This window comes from Mastigoproctus giganteus, chromosome 5 (genome assembly GCF_048544385.1).
Source record: "Mastigoproctus giganteus isolate SK-2022 chromosome 5, ASM4854438v1, whole genome shotgun sequence".
Lineage (NCBI taxonomy): Eukaryota > Metazoa > Arthropoda > Arachnida > Uropygi > Thelyphonidae > Mastigoproctus > Mastigoproctus giganteus.
Genome location: NC_143579.1, coordinates 5875971 through 5897568, shown reverse-complemented (window position 1 = coordinate 5897568; position 21598 = coordinate 5875971). Strand labels below are relative to the sequence as shown.

General features: G+C 39.3%; 1 protein-coding gene across 1 annotated transcript in view; it reads right to left on the bottom strand.

Annotated features, from left to right (window-relative positions):
* LOC150085141 (T-box transcription factor TBX3-like) overlaps positions 1 to 19126 on the bottom strand; it is a 52173-nt gene extending 33047 nt beyond the window's left edge. The window contains exon 1 of the mRNA XM_090373048.1: positions 18368 to 19126. Within this exon, the coding sequence (XP_090229174.1) occupies positions 18368 to 18753 (386 nt within the window). The 5' untranslated portion in view covers positions 18754 to 19126. The remainder of the gene's footprint in view (positions 1 to 18367) is intronic.
* Positions 19127 to 21598: the final 2472 nt, after the last annotated feature.

Here is a 21598-nt window from a genome sequence, read left to right as displayed (position 1 = left end):
GTCGCATATTTTGGAATTACTGACCTTTGCGGGTTTTGGTCGGGGAGCCGATCCCGAAGGTTCCTTGTAAAGATTTCCTCTGTTAGTTGTTGTGGGGTAATATTTTTTCCAACGTCAAAAATAATAGCAGTTGGTCCCCTTCTCTTTGGCAGCTCTGCAGTTAAGCCTAAAGTCGCGATTTTAGGATTCCCTATTATACCTTGTATTTCTTCTCTCGTCTCAGTTTCTATCGCTATTCCCGTACTTCTAATCTTCCTTATTGACTTGATTCGTGTTGTCTTGAAGTCGTCTTTCATTGATTCCATTACTTTAGTTTTAATTTCCTCACTGGTGGTTGCTGGTTCACTCTCCTTCGGTCTTAGGATGATCAAATTTGGCCGCTGGACAGGTGGTTTCTTTTTTGTTTGCGCTACATCTGCCGAGGGAGAGGGAGCGGCGGGTGTCCTCAGCGCAGCAGAGTAAGAGAGAGAGCGCTGTGGCATTTGCTTTTCTCTCCCTTCCATGAAAGCTTCAAGCTTAGCTTTCGCCCTTTCTTGTTGGAGGTGTTCGTTCATTGCGATGGTTTCCAGTTTGTTCCAAAGGATTACTATGTCTCCTCTGACGGCCGTAGTGATCCTATTGTTGTTGTCTTTCATTATATTTTCCAGCTTGGTTCGAAGTATCGAGACCTGATCCAACACAGTATTTTTGTCAGTAGTGGGAGCTGGGAGAGGGCGAGCTGGAGTAGCAGGGGAGGTCTGCACATATCCGTCCAAGGATTCATTTGCAGCAGACGGGACACGGAGAACTGGAGTGGCAGTTTTTAAGCTAGAGGAGATAGCTGCAGTAGTCGAGTGAGCTGGTGTTGCGGGTGGGAGCTGAAAAACTGGAGTTGATGCAGGTGGAGCATTAGCAAGGGACTCCAGGATGGAAGCAGCCACTGGTGTGGACATGATAAAGTCCAGTTCACCCGTGAAGGACTGGTCCGGTTGAGTAGCACAAGGGCTGCTGTTTCTCTGTCTTGTCAAGGGATTATTAGTAAGTTCTCCTAGGTTAGTAACAGCTTCAGTCCTTGCTGTTTGAGACTACTATAACAATCGGAGCAGCGATAACTCTCCTCATCTACATCGTTTTCCAAGTGTGAGTGGCCACCCTAGTAGAGCCGCCAAAAGGGCTCACCCGGGATCAGCATTGCGCACAATCAAATACAATCAAAAGGATCTTTTCAATTCATTGATTACGTTTAATTCCTGTCATTTCTGTAACTTACAGAAATAACAGGGACAACGTGGCTGTTTTTCATTCATTAATTCATTCATTCATTAAATTCTGAATAATATCATAAACTTTTAAACATAAACGGTTTGATAATACATAATAGATTTCTTCGCATGGTTTTATATTTTTATTGTATTTTCGGATTCTATCCAAATATGCTTTGTCAGTTTTAGTCCGATGGGGATAAGAGAATTTGCTGAATTCACTCATGTGACTAACTTGAAAATATCTTAATGTGAGTAACTTCAATGAATAAAATCGCTCGTAAAAGTGATTAATCGACTGCCGAATCATGTCTAAGTGGCCAGTGAGTCACTATTAAAAAATTATTTCAGACAGAGCCGGGAAATTTTGGTGAATCTCAGTTCAATCAGGGGCTCAATTGCATTCAATTTCAAGATTCCTGTACGCTTTCATTCAAAAGGCAATTTTTAACTAGGAAATCATTTATATATTACCGTGATAATAATTATTGACAAACCACCTGGAATTTCTGTATGGTATCGTGAGTTCCAGAGAAAGATAGCGCGACTTTTACTAAATCTAGTCTACCAATGTATAGCAACGAATTTCGTAGCCATCACCTAAGTCACATCCCTAGGAGAGCTAGGAATATGTGACTGTGAACATAAAGCGCCTTTTTATCATTTCAATTGACATTTTCCTCTGTTTGCTTCAGAAGAAATAATTAATTAAAGTGGGCGAGGTACTTTCGGGAGTTTCTGAACAACAGAACAGTTACCATCCAAGACAAGGGGTATTCTACAAGGCGAGAGAGCACCTTCACAGGGCGACACCTTTTCTATAGTCATTTGAGCCCACGATCAGAGTATTAATATTTAAAATTTCCAGATATGAAAATCATTATCGGTACAAACTGTTCTATAACCTAGCCTTCAAGTTAAATTCTGTAGGTAAAAATTATGGCCGCGTTGCCTTTGTGTCATAAACCCCGCAAACAAACTGTTGAGTGCTCAATCTCAGGTGGTAGATGACTTTCATCAACCGGTGAAATACCACCACTTTGCTTATTGGAGGCTTGAAGTGGCGAAACCCATGTTTAGTCTCTAGAGCAAAGTTTCCGGCATCCCCCTCCCCCCCCATACTTCTCCTTCAACCCATGCACGGTACTAAGTACTATAGGTTTTAATACCTTTCGTGTTTGGGGTTTTCATAAAAAAAAAAAAAAAAAAAAAAAGCAGCAACTGACCCATATGTAATCAAGCTACTGCATATGAGTACATCAACATTTCAGCTACTTCACAATCGCATATGCTGCATAAGTTTTCACATCCACAGTTCAAACGAACATGAAAAAGGGTTTATGCAGGAGAATGCTCTTAATCGGCAATAAGAAACCAAACACACACACACACACACACGGCCAAGACCCTCAAGCTAAGAGGACTCCTACAAAGATATCCATGGCTTTCTACGTGAGGATTTTTCAACATGGCGGACTTTTCCAGATGGAGGCATGCTGTTCTAGGCTGTGAAAGTCCATATTGGAAAAGAGGCCACAAACTGTTAATCGAATAGGTAACAGAACAGAAGAAGAAAGAAATATCTGGCAAAAATATTGTGGTATCATTCGGTGTAAATACTGAATCTTCTTTCTATAAACATTTTTTAGGCCCCTCTTAACAGTTTTGTGTAGCTATAAAACAACATTGGAAAAAATTGCTTGCATAAAAAGTAATAATATAAGTAGAAATCCAAGCATATCTCGCACTTTCACTCTTCATATAGCGCTATTTTACGATAGCAACTTTTTGACCTTTTATTAGATACACACTGGCTAAAAAATTAGAAACCTTTGGTCAATATCTGGTAGGGTCATATTTGTCTGAATTACAGTTCGTACACTTTGTGGAATGGATTCTACTTGGTGTCTGAGGGAATGTAGCTCCAGATTTGACCATATTTCCATCAAGATATTTGTCAGCTGCTGTATTATGGTCCTTAAAGAAATATCCAGAAATTCTCAGGCTTTCTATGAAAAATTTGAACTTCACTCATCTGCTGAATATTCTATTCTGACGCACAATTCGCTTTTAATTCCTGCGGTCCGTCCTCGGAGTATCGACTTCCTGACACATTTCTTCCTTTTAGAGCTGCATTCTCTCTCGTCTTCCATTCATCGTATAATTTGAGATTATTGATTTCGACGCACCAATGATTTTCTTTATTTTCTCAATTGTGTGACTCCGCTAAATGTGATTCAACACCTAAGAACCCCCAGGAAAGCTTACATTACCGACAACTTGTGATCATACCATGTAACAACTTACATGCGCATACCTGTTAACGCCAATTGCAAAAGGTTTCTATGTTTTTAGCCAGTGACTAGTATTTCTTAATTATATAAGTACACGGTGTTTATAGAATCATTTCCTACTTTTCAGAATTAATAATTAGGTAACTATAGGTCGTTATAGAAAAATGGTTTTTGGATTTGACCACTAGGTGAGCGCGAAAAGTGGTTAATGTAGAAAAAAATAACACCGAGGTATAATTTTTACCAATCTTTATTGACAATAAAATTTCCACCCATTTCTCCCATTATTTTCTAATATGAAATCAGGAGAGCATTGCAATAAATATTTGACAACTGCCTTCAAAATTGCGATGGAATGTTCACTTCCCAATGGATCTGAAAGAATTAAAGGGAAATCTCAAAAAAACAAAAAAAATCCCACGATTTTTCTGATCTTCACAATCACAAGGCTGCTGGAGTTCGGGTTCTAGTAGATACTATGCTCTACTCGTATCAACAGTGTTATTTTCAATATTGGGTGTAGCATCATCTTGTATAAATATTATTGGGTTTTAATCTCATCAGTGGCTTGGACCATATTCCGCCATTGTGTATTGTCTCTACATGTGTGTGTGGCTAATTTGCATGTTATGCTGAGGGCTGATAAACACGGAATATCTCACGGGGAGGGGGAAACCCTGTTCCCTCCGCAAGGGGTCGAAGCGAATCTAACCCAGACTTCAAACAAATGGTGAAACCATTCTGCTATCATGGGGAGGGCGTCATAAACGTTATCCTTCCATGCAAACCACGTTCATTAATCTCTGAGATTAATTTTCTTCAGCAATAGGCTAATAAATCGTATGCAGTTAATCATGTCTTAATGTCGTTTATTGCTAATACTTTAAAAGAAAAAGGGATCAGTAATAGTGCGTATTGTGACGTTTAATGGGTGAGGTGATTCCTCAATGTGCACATGCATGGTTTGCTTTGTTTGTGCCTATATCAGATCCATCAAAGTTAAAGTGCTCTTCATCCATCCATAAGATGTTGAATAACCATTATGGTCCTGGGCAACCTTGTCAGTCATCCGCTGATCGAAGTCATCTTTTATAGTCTTGTGTTCCAATCGATGCAAACACTTGATTTTATAAGGAAACTGGTGCAATTCCTACCTTTTTAAAAGCTTTTATATACTATATTTTCCAGGGAATACCAGTCACATTAGATAATTTCAAGGAATTTGATCGGGCTTGTTGTTACACTTCAATTCTTTGGATGACTTCTTGTGATGCTGACGGATTGAGTTTGGTTTTGGTCTTTTATGGCGCAGAAGCAGCTGTTGTTGTTATTTGGTTTTTAGGAGCATTAGCAACTAAGGCCATATTGCTCCGGGATATGCGGTGGTCATTCCCTGAATGACCTTTCCGCATCCTCCGTATTTGGTGGTGACGGGCTCGAACCCCGGTCTAATCAAGAAGCGTGTGCTACGCACTGCTGCTCCTTCCCACCTGGCTACGGAGGCGCCTACACAGAAGCAGCTCGGGCTATAATGCGCTAAGTACAATGCTGACGGACGATCACTTCTAGGCTGAGGAGGTCGGTAGGTAGTTAGCGTTCTTCAAAATATTTTTAAGGGATCTTATCGAACAAGGAGGCTTTAGACATTTTTCTAACTTTTAAACGCTTTTAAACATTCAATAACATTATCGCTATTCTTGGAATAAAGTTTTATTAAAAGGTCTTTATCTTTACGCAACACTTTAAAAAGAACTTGACTGGACCTGGTTAATTAAATTAGGGCTACATCTTTAAACTTTTTATCTTTACTACTAGGAATATGACCACAAGAAGCAAACGTGAATTGCCTCGTGGGTAGCACAGTTAGTAGGATCACCGTCCTCCCACACCGGGTGGAAAAGGCCTGAGTTCGAATCTCGTCAATGACGGGAGGAATTTTTATGGGTCTTTTTCACCAAATGGTTGAGTTAATCGGTCTCAGGCGAGGGCAGTATGTTTTTTTTTTTTTTTTTTCTCCCGGAAACGCGGGTTTTTCGTCCAGCAAACAGAAAATCGATCTCAGAACGCATACAATTTAGAGACAATATACACGGAGCAACATGACCATAGTCTCTGATGCTCCTAAAAACCCATCCAACAATAACAAACGCGAATTATCTGTTCCCAGAGGTCATTCCTTTTTTGTAATAAACACAGAAGCTAAGTCTAACTTGATGGGAATAAATCGCTAATTTTTCTGGTGGTCAAATTTTGAACTATGTTTTATTGTTTAAAAAAACTCATATGTCGCGAAAGCCTTGTGAGCAATTGAGACCCCGGTAGAAATCTGAAATCGTGACACAGGATTTTCTCAAAGCCATTTCTAATAATTTCCTTACACATGCATGTATATATTACTTTTATCTAAGCCTCTTAGAATACTTGCGGAAGTAAGCCCTTTTCTATTCTGAGTTCAATTGCAACTTATTTTATCATCTGATTAACTTTTTTTTTGGAAAGCCTTCCTTAATGATTAGGAAATGCAGGAGGATACGAAGGGAGAACAATAAAATTATGACAAAGAAGATGTCATCTGCAAACCTACAAGCCGTGTTCTCGAGTATCGAAGATCTTCACTTCTCATGCCTGTGATTACTTTAAGGGAACTCTCTATGAATATTCAAAAATTCGTTAGGAATCCTTAGCATCACTTTCTCATTTGATGGGAGTGGGTTCCTTAATTGTCAGAATGCGTGGATGTGACTGGCTTTAGATTTTTACGAATTATCTCTTCACCTTCAAGCGGAAATAAGTTGGCTATTTTAGTTCTGCTAGCTTCTTATATGGAAGAAAAAGTAGTGATTGATTAATAAGATAATTAACACAAAATAACCCATTTCAATCGCTTCCTACAGACGATCACTTCTCAAAACCTTGCATCCGTTCGATTGACAATGCATGATGTTCTTTAGAATTGTAAAATAAAATAACCAAACATTCTGCTCTTAAAGAAAATGAAGCCTTTTAGTAGGTGTAGTTGTTTACTGTACACTCCTCCTAAAAATTTATACACATTTTGGAGGGGCAAATTTTCCGAATTGTATAAATTTAGGAGGAGTGCACTATGAACTTGAATTCGTGTAGAACGTTCAAACGTGTTTTCCATGCTTGGAAACATTGCTGGGAAATCATTTTCTGGAGATACTTTTGTAATGCAGTCACAATGCTCTGAATTTCTTCAGCTGATTGGGAGTAAGATCTTTTCAGAAGTGTTTCAGTTCAAAAGTCGCACTGGAGAAAAACCAAGCGGGTAGGTAAATGTTCCAACAGTGATGAACATTGTTCGCTGATATGGCCCACAACTTTGACGTGATTTCGACTGTCGTGACTCCACGTCCCTAATGTCTGGATTCCCTGGATTTTTTCATCAAAGACTTCCTTTTTTGTCATAATAAAAGACCCAAATCTCATTCATATGTCAGAATTCTTTTCTGAACGGTCTGAATAAATTTTTCTTCATTTCTACTCATCGCTCACATTTTTGCCAGTATCTTTCCATCCTTAATCACCCCCCCCCCCATGATAAATTTTTGTTCATGATCAATCACTCAAACAAGTTCTATTTTCATGTCCAGTCCTAACTTCTGAACAGAAAGTAATTTCTCATATGAGCCGCTAAAGATACCAGCCGATCGGGTCGATTTTTAATGTCTTTGCTTCCTTCTTAAAATCTCTGAACCCACATATAAACTTGTGCTCGACCCATTATTCCGTCTCTATAAACATTTAGTATTAAATATTGTTTTCCAATTTCATTAAACACTGCTTCAATAAAATTACTACAAAATAATACCGCTGACCCCTAACCCAAAGGGCCATCTTATCACCTTTATGTAGCTCAAAGAATGTCAGACCTGGTATATGTATTCAACTACCACTATATTTTAATTGGGAAATGCCACCAATAAGAAGTTGACGTATTTCGGGCTGTTAACATCTATTTAGGTCGGACTCTGATTTGTCTTCCATTGCACATCCAACATAACTGTTGTATCACAAATGCTTTGTAGAGAGTCATTCCAATCATACGAGTACAAAATTGTTTTATGTTTATCTCATCTAACGAAAAAAAGGGTTTTGTCAGGTATGAAAAGGAGAAATAGAAGCATGGACAATGAGGAAATTGAATTCAAGAACCAGAGAAAGCAATTCAAACTCTGGTTGCTTCATTCAGCATATCGGGACAGATGGAGTAATTTCTGATTGAAAAACATCTTAATTTTAACTTTAATATTTAACTATTAAGTTCAGACACTAACTTTTTAAGTTAAATTCTTTAAGTAACTTTTATTTATTCTTTTTTTTTTTAAACATCATTTACCATATGTGATCCAGCTGACATTAAAATCTTCAGCAATGAATGTGCAGATTTAATTAAAAATATAAATAAAAATTGTTTCCCTTACTTGCATATGGCTTCTTGAAATCTTGTAAGCATCAGAGTCTTCGTGGGTAGCACAGTTGGTATAATCATCATCCTTCACACACCGGGAGGAAAGACCCGAGTTCGAATCCCATCAATAGCGCCAGGAATTTCTATGGGTCTTTTTCACGATGTGGTTGAGTTGGGTCTCAGTTGAGGGTGGCTTGCTTTTTGCTTCCGGAAACTTGGAGATTTCATTCAGAAAATCGACCAGAGAACACGTAGTTGAAGTTTAACTTTGACAAATGCAAGGGTAGCAGCAATCCCAGAGTAACTTACCAACTGTGCGGTATTACACACAGAGTAGTGGGGAAAAAATACTTTGGGTTGATTGTTGCAGTCAGATGTGAAATTCTCTGAGCAGTGCAGACAAGCTGCCAGGACAGCTCATGGGGTGTGTTAATGGTACACAGAAACGTTGCTAGCAGAGATAATTATTCCTTTATACAATGCCATGGTTATGCTGCATCTCAAGTATTGTATACAGGTCTGGAGGCCTCACTTTAGGAAGGATGTAGATCTGATGGATCGGGTGCAGAGAAGGATAACCAGATTGGTAAAGGGAACAAAAGGGTCCTTTTATTTATAAATGCTTCAGTTCTGAAATTGCAGCGTCTGGAGACTAGGCACCTGTGAGGTGACCTGATTCAGGTGTTTAAAGTCTTGAATGGATTGAGTAAGCTGAATATGAACGGCATTCTTCCTCTTGCTGAGACCACACACACACACACACACACACACACACACACACACACACACACACACACACACACACACACACACACACACGGGCATAAATTTAAGTTGAAGGATGGTTGCAGGATAAATATGCGGAAGTTTGCCTTCAGCCAGCGGGCGGTCGATTTTTGAAATATCCCTCCATCTATTGTTGTGGATGGAGATGGTTTGCATAAATTCAAGAAAGAACTTGATCAATTCTTAGAGGATAAGGATGGGTGAACTGTGTAGGTTTTTATTTTTTTTTTTTGGCCGATGCATTAGAAGCTTGCTTTCTGTTTTTTTTTTTTGCCACTACTAATAATTCTTTCGCATTATTGCTTATGCGCCATAAAACCACCACTAAACTAATTCTTCATCTACAGACATTATATACAGTGCAATATGGCTTAAAGTTTTTGATGCGCCTAACACCCTACAATAACCAACCAACCAACGAAGGAGGAGGATAAGAATATCAAATTGAGCACGAATACTAACTGGAAAAGTTTATTTCAGGAAAAAAACTTTGATATTTTTATTATCATTAATAAAATCATAATAGTTCAAAAGGTGAATGTTTTCTTTGTATCAAATTCGCGATGTGCATTTATTTATAAGAAAAGCATGGAATATTAGTAGGATTAAAGCAATAGTTTGTAAGGAAGCACTTTTTTTTGTATCCGCAAAAAAAAAAAAAATATATATATATATAATAAAGTAAAATCGAATATTCGTACTATTATCGCTCACACAGCCGACTGGGCTAGCCGGATGGGTAAAGTACCTGCCTGGCAACCCAAAGGTCGCGGGTTCGAATCCCGACTCGGACTTCGATATCACAATGGTGCCGCACTATCCGGTTGGATCTCACGGCCACGATACATGAAGGAAGCAAGAAAAAACTGGTTCCTTCGTGTATTGCTCACATCATACGATAATAAAAAAATAAAAAAAAATCGCTCACACAGCGTAATCATCCAATTCTGCTTTGAATTTAGCCAGATTCAAACTCCTCTGACCGTTTGGTCGTCCTGGAGTATAAACAGAAAAATGTATTTATTTATTTTTATTCACTACCTTGTCATTTGGAAAGAATCATATTCCAAGATTAGATCTAGTTCTTGGAATCATATTCCAAGAACCAGATTAGCGTTCCTAGTGGCAGGCAACTCAAGTTCACGGAGGTAAGTTCCATGAAATACAGTCTTCTGTTAATCCCTGGGATTTTACTTTTGTCTTCTGATTGTCTCATCTACGAGGGAGAACAGATCTGATCGTAATCAGATTTCCTCTGAAATGTATTTGCCAAACTTGGTACATTATAAAGCATTAATTTGTGCTCTCCTCTAATCTGTTTCCTATTTTAATACTCTCCAGTAAGTTCGCCCTTTGAATCCTCTCCTGTGGTTTTTTTGTTTGTTTTTTTAGATGTCGTTTACAGGCGGAATGCAGTCTAACCATCGTCTTGATACAGAGAAAATGATACTGAAAATCATGGACAGGAAAACACCTTACATTTAGAAGCATTAAACTATATTTGCCATTTTTCGGACTATATATACGAGGATTCAAGTCTTTCTAAAACAGCGTGGCTTGATTCGTTTTTAGCCACTCTTCCCACTTCCAGATCATCAGTGAACTTTGACAGCTTTGGATAACCTCGTCAAAATTTCATAAATGAAATTTATGAAATGAAAATTATAAATTGGAGGTTATCGAGCCCTCAGAGACCCCCCCCCCCTTTTATATTGGTTCACCCCAAAGACTGGAGTGAACAACAGCGTGGTCTCCTTTGAGAACCCGCTGTCTCCTATCTTTCAGCCAACCTGCGAACCAGCTTAGGATCTTACCAGCAACTGCAACTTCTTCCAGTTTATATAGTAATATTTAGAAATACTATATGTGGGACGATATCAGAAGCTTTACTAAAGTTTAGATATATGTCAAAATTGTAACTTGCGTACAACTATTCAATGACTATATCATAATAATTTATCAAATTGGTCAGATATGACCAATGCTGGGAGATATTCAACGTATTGTTTTTTGAGATGGACCAGAATTGCATCCTTAACCATAGACTCCATGATCTTCTCTACGACAGAAGCCAAACTCATTGGCCTATACTGTAGTTACGTACTTCTTATTTAGCACCACCTTTTTGGATTGGGGTGACATTAGCACTTCTTCAATCCAAGAGGATCTTCCTGGGATCCGATGCTGTTATTAGCATTCCTAAAGGTTTGAAACAGTCATATGCAGCCTTTGTGAATTACAACTGAATATATATCACCTTTCCTTGGGCTTTCTACGGACCGCCCACTGCAACAAATTAAGGATCAAATTTGATTTGCTCTTTTCTTTTATGTATTCACACATGGGAACCCTTTTCTCAGCTCTTTGCTAGTGCTTTCTTGCAATCAGCTTTCGTCCGTCTATTCCATTAGCGGCTTTGTTACCTATTTTCTTATAACGCTCATACAAATCAGAACTACGTGAGTGTTTAATTGAGCAAAAGAAACAAGCCTGGGACATTCTTGTTTATTTTGTTCAATTAACCTCGCAACCTGACCTATACTCCGTTTTGGCATTTTACTTTAAGAACTTGACCACTGGTAACAATGTTTTGCCTTCGAGGATAAATCCTTTGAATATTTCATATTCAAATTCTCTCTCTTATTCATATTCTCCCTCTTGAAAGAATCAAATATAAAGCCGCAAATTCAAATAGACTTTTTCGCCTTTACGTTTGACCACATAAGCTCCATTATATCTAATGACCACATAATTAGGTGGTCAAATGTCTTGTGGTTTTATCCAAACTATTTGATAGTACTGTGGTCGCTGCCTGCAATTGGTTTCCCACTGTCAACTTTTTAATACAAATTAGGCTCCTTATTCAGTACAAAATCCGGGACATTAGCGACCCTTGTACGCTTTCGGCCATGCTAGGATAAGTAGCAATCATCAATTTTTCAAAATTGCTAACATTAGTTTATTTCCGGTCCACGTATTCTAGTCTGTAAGAGGGAGGTCGAAGTCGTCCATAATTAGGTAATCTTACTTACTAGCCCATTCAAACTGCCTAAAGAGATCTATCATACTCCCCAGAGTCATTCGGCCTATAACATACCCTCTACGATCGTCATCTTACTTTAATGCAACGCATATCGCAACATACTGACTGAATATTCGCATTACATTGATCTGACTCAGGGAATATTTGTGCCAACTTTAGGCAGTTTTTCGTTAGATGTATCATTCCTCCACCACTCCCTATCACAACTGAATACAGAATATCCATTTAAATTAAATTCGTCATCACAGTGGTGGTCTCAGTTAGTCCACCACATCAACTGACCTGATAAAAAGCTCAATTATTTAATTTGCTGGCATTATTGTATAGAAAAATTAAGGTTTGTACTTTTATTGTTTTGACTACCTTGATTTACCTCTCATAGTTGTCTTTTTGGATGTGGTCCTAGATTGATGGTGAATTTATCTTCTGTTATAGCTTTCCTTTGAGTGTTCATGTTAATATTTATACACAAGCGCTCTGAGAGGGCACACTATAATTTAGTTTTCTGCCGCTGACCTCCCTAACCAGTTGCCCCTAATCCACAATGCCTTCCTCAGCAGAATTAACAAAAACCTTCTCATTCCCTTTTTAAATGAATACCGTCTTAACGAAATAACTTCTGTCTACCAACTAAGGCCGTCCATGCTCAAAAGTTTTGCACATAAGCCTTTCAGAGTCTCTCTGATCCCAAAGATAATCCACAAGTCTTTCATAGCAACATCTCTCTCTCTCTGTTTCTTAAAAAATGTTTCTTACAGAATGTTCTGGGCAGAATTACAGACCAATTCTGCCCAGAACCAAAAATATTTTGTCGTGTCCGGGGAGTTTTTCAGCATGAGTTTATATTTCATAAGCAATTCACCAGTTCGCTTAAGCTTTAAATCTTTAGTGCCCACAAGTTTTAACATGCACCCACTAAGTGCGTATGGACTTCAGTCCAGAAAGCACGGTACTGTGTGGTTCAAATAAGTTAATGAAAAATGAATGCTCACCATGAGTATTATGAGCCGATAACTTGTTACATCAATTTGTGCACCGGAAGACATATTCTGGTTACAACCGGAGTATGTCTTCATCAGCCTTTTTTACAGAGTATGTTATGTGCCCTGCGTTCTTTAAAACTCAGTCCCCCAAACGTTTAATTAAATACAGAACTAAGCTAAAACTATAATATTATTTACAATATTGTTTATATGAATGCCCTTCTATCGCCAGACCCAGTTCAAAGTGCTATCCGAATTGCTATTAGAGACGTCTGCAGTCCATAGTTTATATGTACAAGCACATGAACCACTTCCATCTGTCCATAGAAAACAGTCAGTTTCAGCATGATTTTAAAATCCGGTCCGTATCCACTCACCCCATGTTGACAATCCATTATTGATATAAATAAAATGGATATTTCTATCCTTATCACTGTGGTACTCTTATATGCTCCGATGTTTTCTTCCTAAACGGGGAGAAAATCCTCTTCCCATATATGAGAGTCATCGCTCTCATTTCTACAGTTACTTGTCCAGTCTATAAATCAGTGGACTGACTGTCAGCAGTTTCCCTGATGCAGCTTTACCTGTGAAATTACCGAACTGTAAATGGTGGCGTATATACCCAGCAGAATTATTCGCAATACAGCTCTCTTTAAAAACACTTTATCGACAGAAGTCTGTCTGCCGTCCCAGAAACGTGTTCACGATATGTATATATTTTGATACGTTATAAACCCTTTTAAACACTAATAAACGGTTTTAATACCCCTTTGTCGAATCAAAGGAAATGAACTGGCAAAATCACCAGTACCGGCCCGATATGGCCTAGGATGTCGATACCATAAAAACTTGCAACATCAACATAATCTTTTGGAGTTTTCAGTTGTCTGTACCAACCCTGAGGCTTAGTAACTGCTTATTGTTCAATTTATTTATCTACATCGAATGTCTCTGACAATGCAGAGCGCAATCACCCTGGTTATGACTTCTCTAGTGCCTTGGACTTCTGCATTTATTCTGGTTTCTTTAAATGGCACTTGAGAAACTTTATCCCAACTGCCATTTGCGAGGTTTCTACATGAAGTGGGCGTGTCTTGGAGATCACACGTTTCAGTCTACATTGGATCACCATTCTAAATATGATTCCAACAGTGGTAAGCTGGATGCCTGGTCACTTACAGGATGCACGTCTAGTGGCGCGTAACAGAACAGTTTCTCACGGGAAAAAAGAAGCAGACACCCAATTGAAAGATTGCTACATGTTATGTAAGACATGCCAATGCGTAGTTACACTAAATCATGCGTTTATTTTATACAATTCACTGCATTTCCGGAGGTTTTAATGTAGCTCTGCAGCGTTGTTTAAATAGCCATACATTTCATTAAATCATCACTTCGACACTGTACACAAACTCTTCATAATCCACTTTCACACCGATAATAATCACATTGTTATGATGATCTACGTCCATTGTCCAATATTGGAATAATCCGGAGAAGTTCCTTAAGCGTGAAGAACGCTTGGGAGAGGAACATGTAACCCCTTTCGAGCATGAACAGATTTTATTACTCGATACCGGTTGGCAAATTTTCGTGTTCGATGTGGGTGGAGAGAGAGAGGAGTTAGCTTGTCTCCGGTGGAGGCGCAGGGATTTTTTCTTTTCTTTTTTAGAAAAGACTGGCTTCGGAACTCGCTTAAACACAACATACTGATAAATGTGAGGGCCTTTGTTATCTTGGTGTCAATCCAGAAAAGTCGAGCTCGGCTCAGTGTAACTTTCCTGAATATACCTATCATTTGTTGGTGTAATTGTCCTTCCTTGAATCGAACATCAGGCGTTGATCATCAACTTCATTTGCGTCTTTTGGCTACTAATTCTAGAAATTCGAACTTGATGGTTTTTATAGTTGAATTGATAATGGTTTGTGTTCTTTCTTTTTCGAATAAGAAATTGCCACGAGTTCCTGTCTCAGAGGACCCTTTATAATGTACATTGCTGTCAGTAACCTCTCTGGCTGCTGGTAGTTTCTGATGGCAGATGGTGTTTTTTTTTTTTATTGTGTAACTCCACTAGCACATTTTGTTGTCCCTGGGTGAGGCTGGACGTTCTAAATAAATAAAACAAAGTTTTCCAACTAATATGGGAGATTATTGAAGCTTTCATTCTTCCGTCTATTGTTTTTCCGTCCATATATCAGTAATCTTCATCTTCCATTGATCGCAAATCAAGTCTTGAGTGAGAGAGTCGTGTCACTCCTTTTGAAAGGCCTTGGTTCTGATCCCGTTGGAGGCTGGACGTATTCTTTAAGATACTCTTCAATCAGGACTGTAATTAGCTGATCTGAGATGGAGGGAGTAGGGTTTCTCCGGTGAGTTACTGCGAATTTTGCAATTGTGCATCTATAACGTACAAAAACTCATATGAACCTCCCCTTCGTCTCGCAATCTCTTTCCACTCTCTTTCACATAGATGTTCAGATTCTGTTGTGTTCCTTTCCTACGGATACGCCCACAAAAGCTGTTCTTTTGAGCTGGATCGATTCTGAAGCTTTCTTCTAGATTAGCTAGCGAATACGCATCAACTGGCTAAGATCCGGTCACAGTTCAACTTTGAACTCGCCGAACTGACATTTATTTGCTCATTCATTCCCTATACTGTCTACGAAATAACTTTCTTCATGGAAAATTATTACCCAGAGCAGTTCTGTGTCAGCAAGTTTCCAAATTTCATGCAAACTCTCTTGCATTCATTTCTCCAAAGAATCTATGCAATATTAGAATAGACTTCAAATCCGGCTTGTGAAAAGCGCTAAGAGAAAATTCTTACTAGCGAGAAAAGTCAGTCTTAGATAATTCTGTTCATAATGGAGAAAGTCTTTTAAAGTCTCCAGCTATTTCATGCATTTAAGACTCACATAGTTTGGGCATAATCAAACTATGTGATGCAATGAGTTGGCTGCAACATAAAGAACTTTTGTCTAAAAGTGTTGAGACTGTTGGGAGGCCATCAAACTCGGGAGGAATTAGACTTGCGCCCTGGATAAATAATAAACCAATCGATATTGACCAATGCATTTTTTGTTAAATACTATTGAGTGTTACGATTTGAATCTTTGATGAAACCTTTAAGTAGTTAAAGTCATCTATTAAAGGGAAAATTAACATTAAATCGAACTATCTGGTGTTTTATAACTTTGTTTAAAAAATTAAATAAAATTAATTTATTTATTAAAACATATATTTGGGATGGCGAGGACTTGCACTGTTGTGTCCTAGGACCCGTAAAATTAGTAAAATATTTTGTTCTTGAGGCTCAAGTTCGCTAAACATTGATCAACATCATAAATAAGACTTATCGAATACTTGCTAAAGCTCTACCCTTGTGCCAAAATAAAAAGAAGTTGGTTAAAAGTAAAAGTATTAGCTCACAGTTCTGTCCCATGGTTTTTCCTGATCTGGCATAAATAGATACCCATCTGCCTGTCGACCCTGCAATACTTGAAAAAAGCGGATCCCTTTGATTTAGGAGGACATCACTCCTTTTTTAGTTTTCTCACAAATGCTTTCAATTATACTTTCTACTTAGGTAATAGCTAGGCCTAAATATGACGGAATATCGACTAATTCCCTACATGAAATTATGATTTCCTTAAGATTTCATTTATAATTTCATTTAACTTCGAAGCTCAGACAACTGACTTAATTTGAATGGAAGGAAATAATTATTGATCCAACTTTCTACTGCGGATAAAACTTATAAGAGTGAATATTGATTAATGGTCATCGAAACAGACTGGGGAGACCAACTTAAATCCATCGATCATTTCATGAATACATTGTTTCATAAATGAGATATACGAAAAGTATTCCCTTCCTTATAAAGATCGAATGGATAGATTCTGTCCAACTTGATCGAATGGATAGATTCTGTCATTAAGAACAAAAATTGTACAAGGTCACTTGGATTAGTAAAAAACCAGGAATAGGATAGGTGCCCTTAGAACCTACTAACCTAAAAGAGCATTGTCAAGTTACTCTGTTATTATTCGCGGAATCCTGAAGTATCTTTATAGATCCTCAAGGGACTAGCGGACCACAGAGAATCCTTGTTTTAGAGTATATTTATAATTTAAATAATTCGTTGACTGTAAATTTGATTCGATGTAAATAATTTAGATATCTGGTTGATTTGTTTCGCAATTGATTAAAAAATAAATTACAAACACGAAACAAATTTGACTGTACATTTTTCAGTTGAAGTGTAAGATATCTGTAAGACAGTCATGCTCGCCATGACATGGCATGGCAAAATTTTACTGGCAGACACTTCTTTACACATGTCGTTTCGAACAGTGGTTCTCAACTTGTACGGGTAGCACTGGTGATTCGAAGAGTGTGTGAATAGGGGAGGGAGGGTGGGATGGTTTAATTCAGTACCCATTTAAATTGCCACTTCAAAATGTCAGAAGATAAGTCCTAGAGAAATTTGGTCTTGAAGATTAATCTTTTTATTAAAAACAGCAACAAGCGTTTTTGAAATACAACTCCTTACACTTCATTTTCTATCCTCGCTCATATTTCAAACATCATTGGCAATACTTTCCCAATGAAAATATTGCCAATGATATCTCTCCATCAGACATTTTTCATGTCTGATGGAGAGACAATGACACCCTTTCCTTATTTGTGAAGGTTCGATGAATCATAGAGGGGACAGCTTCTTCCCTGTTTTTTACAGTGCATGGTAAAGTTTCATGTCCGTAACTCAGATATTTCTCTTCCTAAAGCATTTCAACTCATAGTTTTTCTCTTCCCTGGTGAAAACCTTTTTAATATCATTTATTATTTTTGTCCATGTAAGCCCAGAACAGAATTTCTATTTTCGTTCCATAACTTACTCACGGCAGGGCGCCTAATAATTATGTGGATAACCGTGGTTTGCTCTTTTTAACACCACCCATCAAACTGTACATTTTTTTTCTCAATATTCTTTTAGTGGCATGGTGGCTGGTTAATCAAGAAGTGATAATTGGTGAGGCAATCTGGCTTTAATTTCTTAAAGATATTACTCAACAGATATACTGAACACTACAATAATACGCCATTGTACTAATACTAATATTGTACACATTAAAACAAAAATATTCGTTTCTTTTCAATACCGCGTGTGTTGATGACAGAGTCAGCAGTGTACGTGTATTTTGAGAAGTCGTGCGGTGGGGTGTGGTCGATGCAGTGAAGCCGTAACTGTAAATAAGCTGAAACTACTATTCTGCGCGCGATGTTTTTGAGATCCGGTCCTGTTTATTCTACGAATTTTCAAATAGTTTCTGACGTTAGGAAAGTCTATGGTTAAGTTTGGAATCGTGAGTTCGCTATCAGAAGAACGAACAACAGGTCAGTGCGTCTCTTCCGATGCCATTGTACGGCGAGCCCAGCCGTACAGCAGCAGAGCGCTTTGCGTACCGCCAACCGCAGGCGCGAACTTGTCATTGCTGAGGAATTAGTCGCACATTGTGTTTCTCGCATCCCCGAAGGCCTTCTTTACAAAAAGGGGAGGGAATCAATGGAGATTTGGACTTACCTGCCAGACTTGGTGACGATCATCTCTGTGCTGAGCGCGTGGAACTTATCCCACAGTTCCTTCGACTCCAAAGTCACCTTCGGGTCATCTTGAACCCCGTCGTCGTCGGGCTCCAGAGTTCTGAGCGGCCGTAAATGAGCTTGGTGGGCCAACACGTCTTCGGCGGTGATGTGCGGCGGACCGGGCAGGGGTGGCGGCGCCAGCTTTGGAAATAGTGCCGCAGGTGGCGGGTAACCTTGCGCAGCGGGGTTGAAGTTGAGGGCCGCCGACAGGTAGTGAGACTGGGTGAGGATCGAGTTCATGCTGAAGTCGGTGTGGCGAACGGGAGACAACAGGAATGGATGGTACGCCAGACCCTGGCCCAGGTCCGACGGTTCGAATCTCATGGTGGTTCCTACCGGTGTCTCGGACGTAGCGGGTTCAGTCTCAAGTGGCCGTCATTGGGGAGAGCGTCGAAGCACTAATTGGGGGCGAAGGAAAGGTGACAAGTGTTGCTTGCCGTAGTCCTGGAGTTCGTTCGCATCGCTGAACGAACGAGAAGGCGGCTTTCTAGGGCTGATGCGAATGCGGTAAGATATCCTATTACTGCGCAGTCCACACGTGTCCACACCACGTTGCAGTTGAAGGATAAACGCGGTTCGAACCACAACGAACTCACTTTTCTCTTTGCTTCACGCCTGGCGCTGTGACGGTTGCAGAAGCGTGTCTGGGTTTGGTGGGAGTCCGTAGCCACGCTACCGTCTGCCGGACGCCACTGGAGCTAACAAGAGAATTGGCCCCACCTCCTTAGCAGCGTCTGTAAACTCCCGCCACCCTGCGGCCGACGCATATAACACTCATAGACGCTACCGAGCGACTCGGGAAAGTGAGAGACGCGGTTTGTGAATCTCCAGGTAAGGGAAAGGGGGTGGCAACCCTTAAACCATTTGAACTACACGTTTGAGATAAGATTCCGCGGCGAGAAATACTTTGTAACCACAAAACTGTTTTCTGCGGAGTGTTGCATCGTAGTCGCCATGCCAGAGGTCACAAGGATGCAAACTGTCCTCAGAGGCAGAAATCGCCAAATGCTTAAACTGTAAACTTCCAACTTCCTCATAAAACGACAGCAGCGCCACTGTGGGTTGAACACAGTTATTTGTTTAGTGTTTACGAAATGTGACGTCATTGTCTTTTTTGCCGAAGAGGTCTGGCTTTTCTTTTAAGGGTGGTTGCTTCTTCAGAGGCCCACAAACACTCTTTTGGGAAAACAGGCAGAAAGGGAGACAGTAAAAAAAAAATATCACTGTTCCAGTTCTGTATCGTTTTCCCATCGACAAATAATCATTTCACACTGCAAGGGCTTTCAGTCGTATCTGTCTTTATTCTCTGATTGCATCCCCTCATTAAAGTCTGTTTTATTCAGCTGGTCTAATTAAAATAACATGACTTCCAGCCTTGTTTTATAATAGTGTAAACAAATCGAGGTATACTTCAGAAAAAAATCTTTCTTTCTTTATTATTTTATTTATTTTTCCTTGATTAACCATTGATTTCTCTCTCTCTCTCTCTTGCAAGGGCAGTCACCACTAGCGTCTGCCCTTGTGGATAGCAGAGTTGGTAAAATCGCCGTCCTTCCCACACCGGGTGGAAAAGACAGGGGCTGAGTCCTCCTCTATGACGAGAGAAATTTTGGGCTTTTTCACAACGTGGCCGAGTTAGCCGGTCTCCGGTTTACTCTCCCGGAAACTCTTGGTTTTTCAACCAACAAATAAAATCGATCACAGAACACACGTAATTTACAGAACAATATATCCGGAGCAATATGGTCCGTCTTTTATGCTCCTAAAAAACCCAACTAGTTGCTTCTAGCTGCTCTGTGAATACAAGATAGGCCGCCGTAGCCTAGTGGTCAGGCGCGCGGGTGCATAAGTACACGTGCCTTGAGTGACCGGGGTTCAAGCCCGTGACTGCTGAATACGGTGCTGCTTCTTGTAATCTGTCTATCTTGTGATCTCCTCTGACCGTTTGTTCGTCCCGGAGTATAAACAGAAAATTTATATTATATTTCTGTATATAGGGTTGGAAAAAATTTCAAATTCTGGTTTAACGCATGCACCACTTGGATTAAGCAAATGATGAGGGAAGCCAATTTATTTTGAATGTGCAGAATAATATCTTACCTGACAGACCTGGTTGTAGATAAGATATTATCAGTTATTTATCTATAATACTGATACGCTTAAAAAGAATTTCTAACTTTTGTATTAAATTTCATTAATATAAAATTCGCAAGTGTTAAAGGGGGGGGGGTATTCTTCCATCTGAATTTAATTTAATTATATTTTAAATTCTAAATTCGATCTAGGATTCTCTACTAGTGACACTTATTTTCAAATTACGTAGATCATATTCTGGACATGATAGGATTATTACGTCATATTTTAAATCGGGTTATTTTAAAGTATAAGATCCTTGCGTGAATGAGGGAAAAAAGGACAATAATTCTCAGTGCAGTCATCGAATATTTGGCATAAAAGAAAGTAAAGCCAAATAAGGGTATAGTTACAATATTGGTAGGAGAATGTCCCTTCCTATTCCATGGTTAAGAAGGTGCGCAGCAGAATGAATTTAAACGAGCGAGGAAGAGCCTGCAAGGTGACCCACACTGTGGAAGGCGTGCAACGTCCATCATTCCAAAAATTGACAGTGTGCATGATCTGGTGATGAACGTGTCTATCACATAATAACCTAAGTTCTCATTATGAAAAAGATATCAGCACAATGAGTCAAGTTGACATGAGATGAAAAACGCACAAGAGTTGTCTAGTAAGTTGGGCATTCATCGAATATATAAACGTTATTTTTAAGCAGATCTAGCCAATGTCCTTGCAATGTTTGTGATTTGTGACGATGGATGAGACGTGGGTTCATCACGTTCGGCGTTTCTTTCCCTCCAAAGAAAGCCAATTGATTCCTTCAGATGGTAAGGTGAGGGCAAGTGTAGAGTGTGTTAGTTGTCGGACGACACCAGGTGTTCCTTTAAACCCGGATCCTAAGCCTTCGGAAACACCAACCTATGCTAAAGCGGCTTCACTGGCTCCAACACCACCTACTGGACCTCAACCTAAACCGCAACATGTCATTCTGGTGCGCGCCACGGAGTCCTCTGAGCTGAAGACGAGCGAAGAGGTTAAAAAGGAAATCACTTCCAAATTTAAAGAGGAATTCAGCACTGTTAAAATTAAAGCG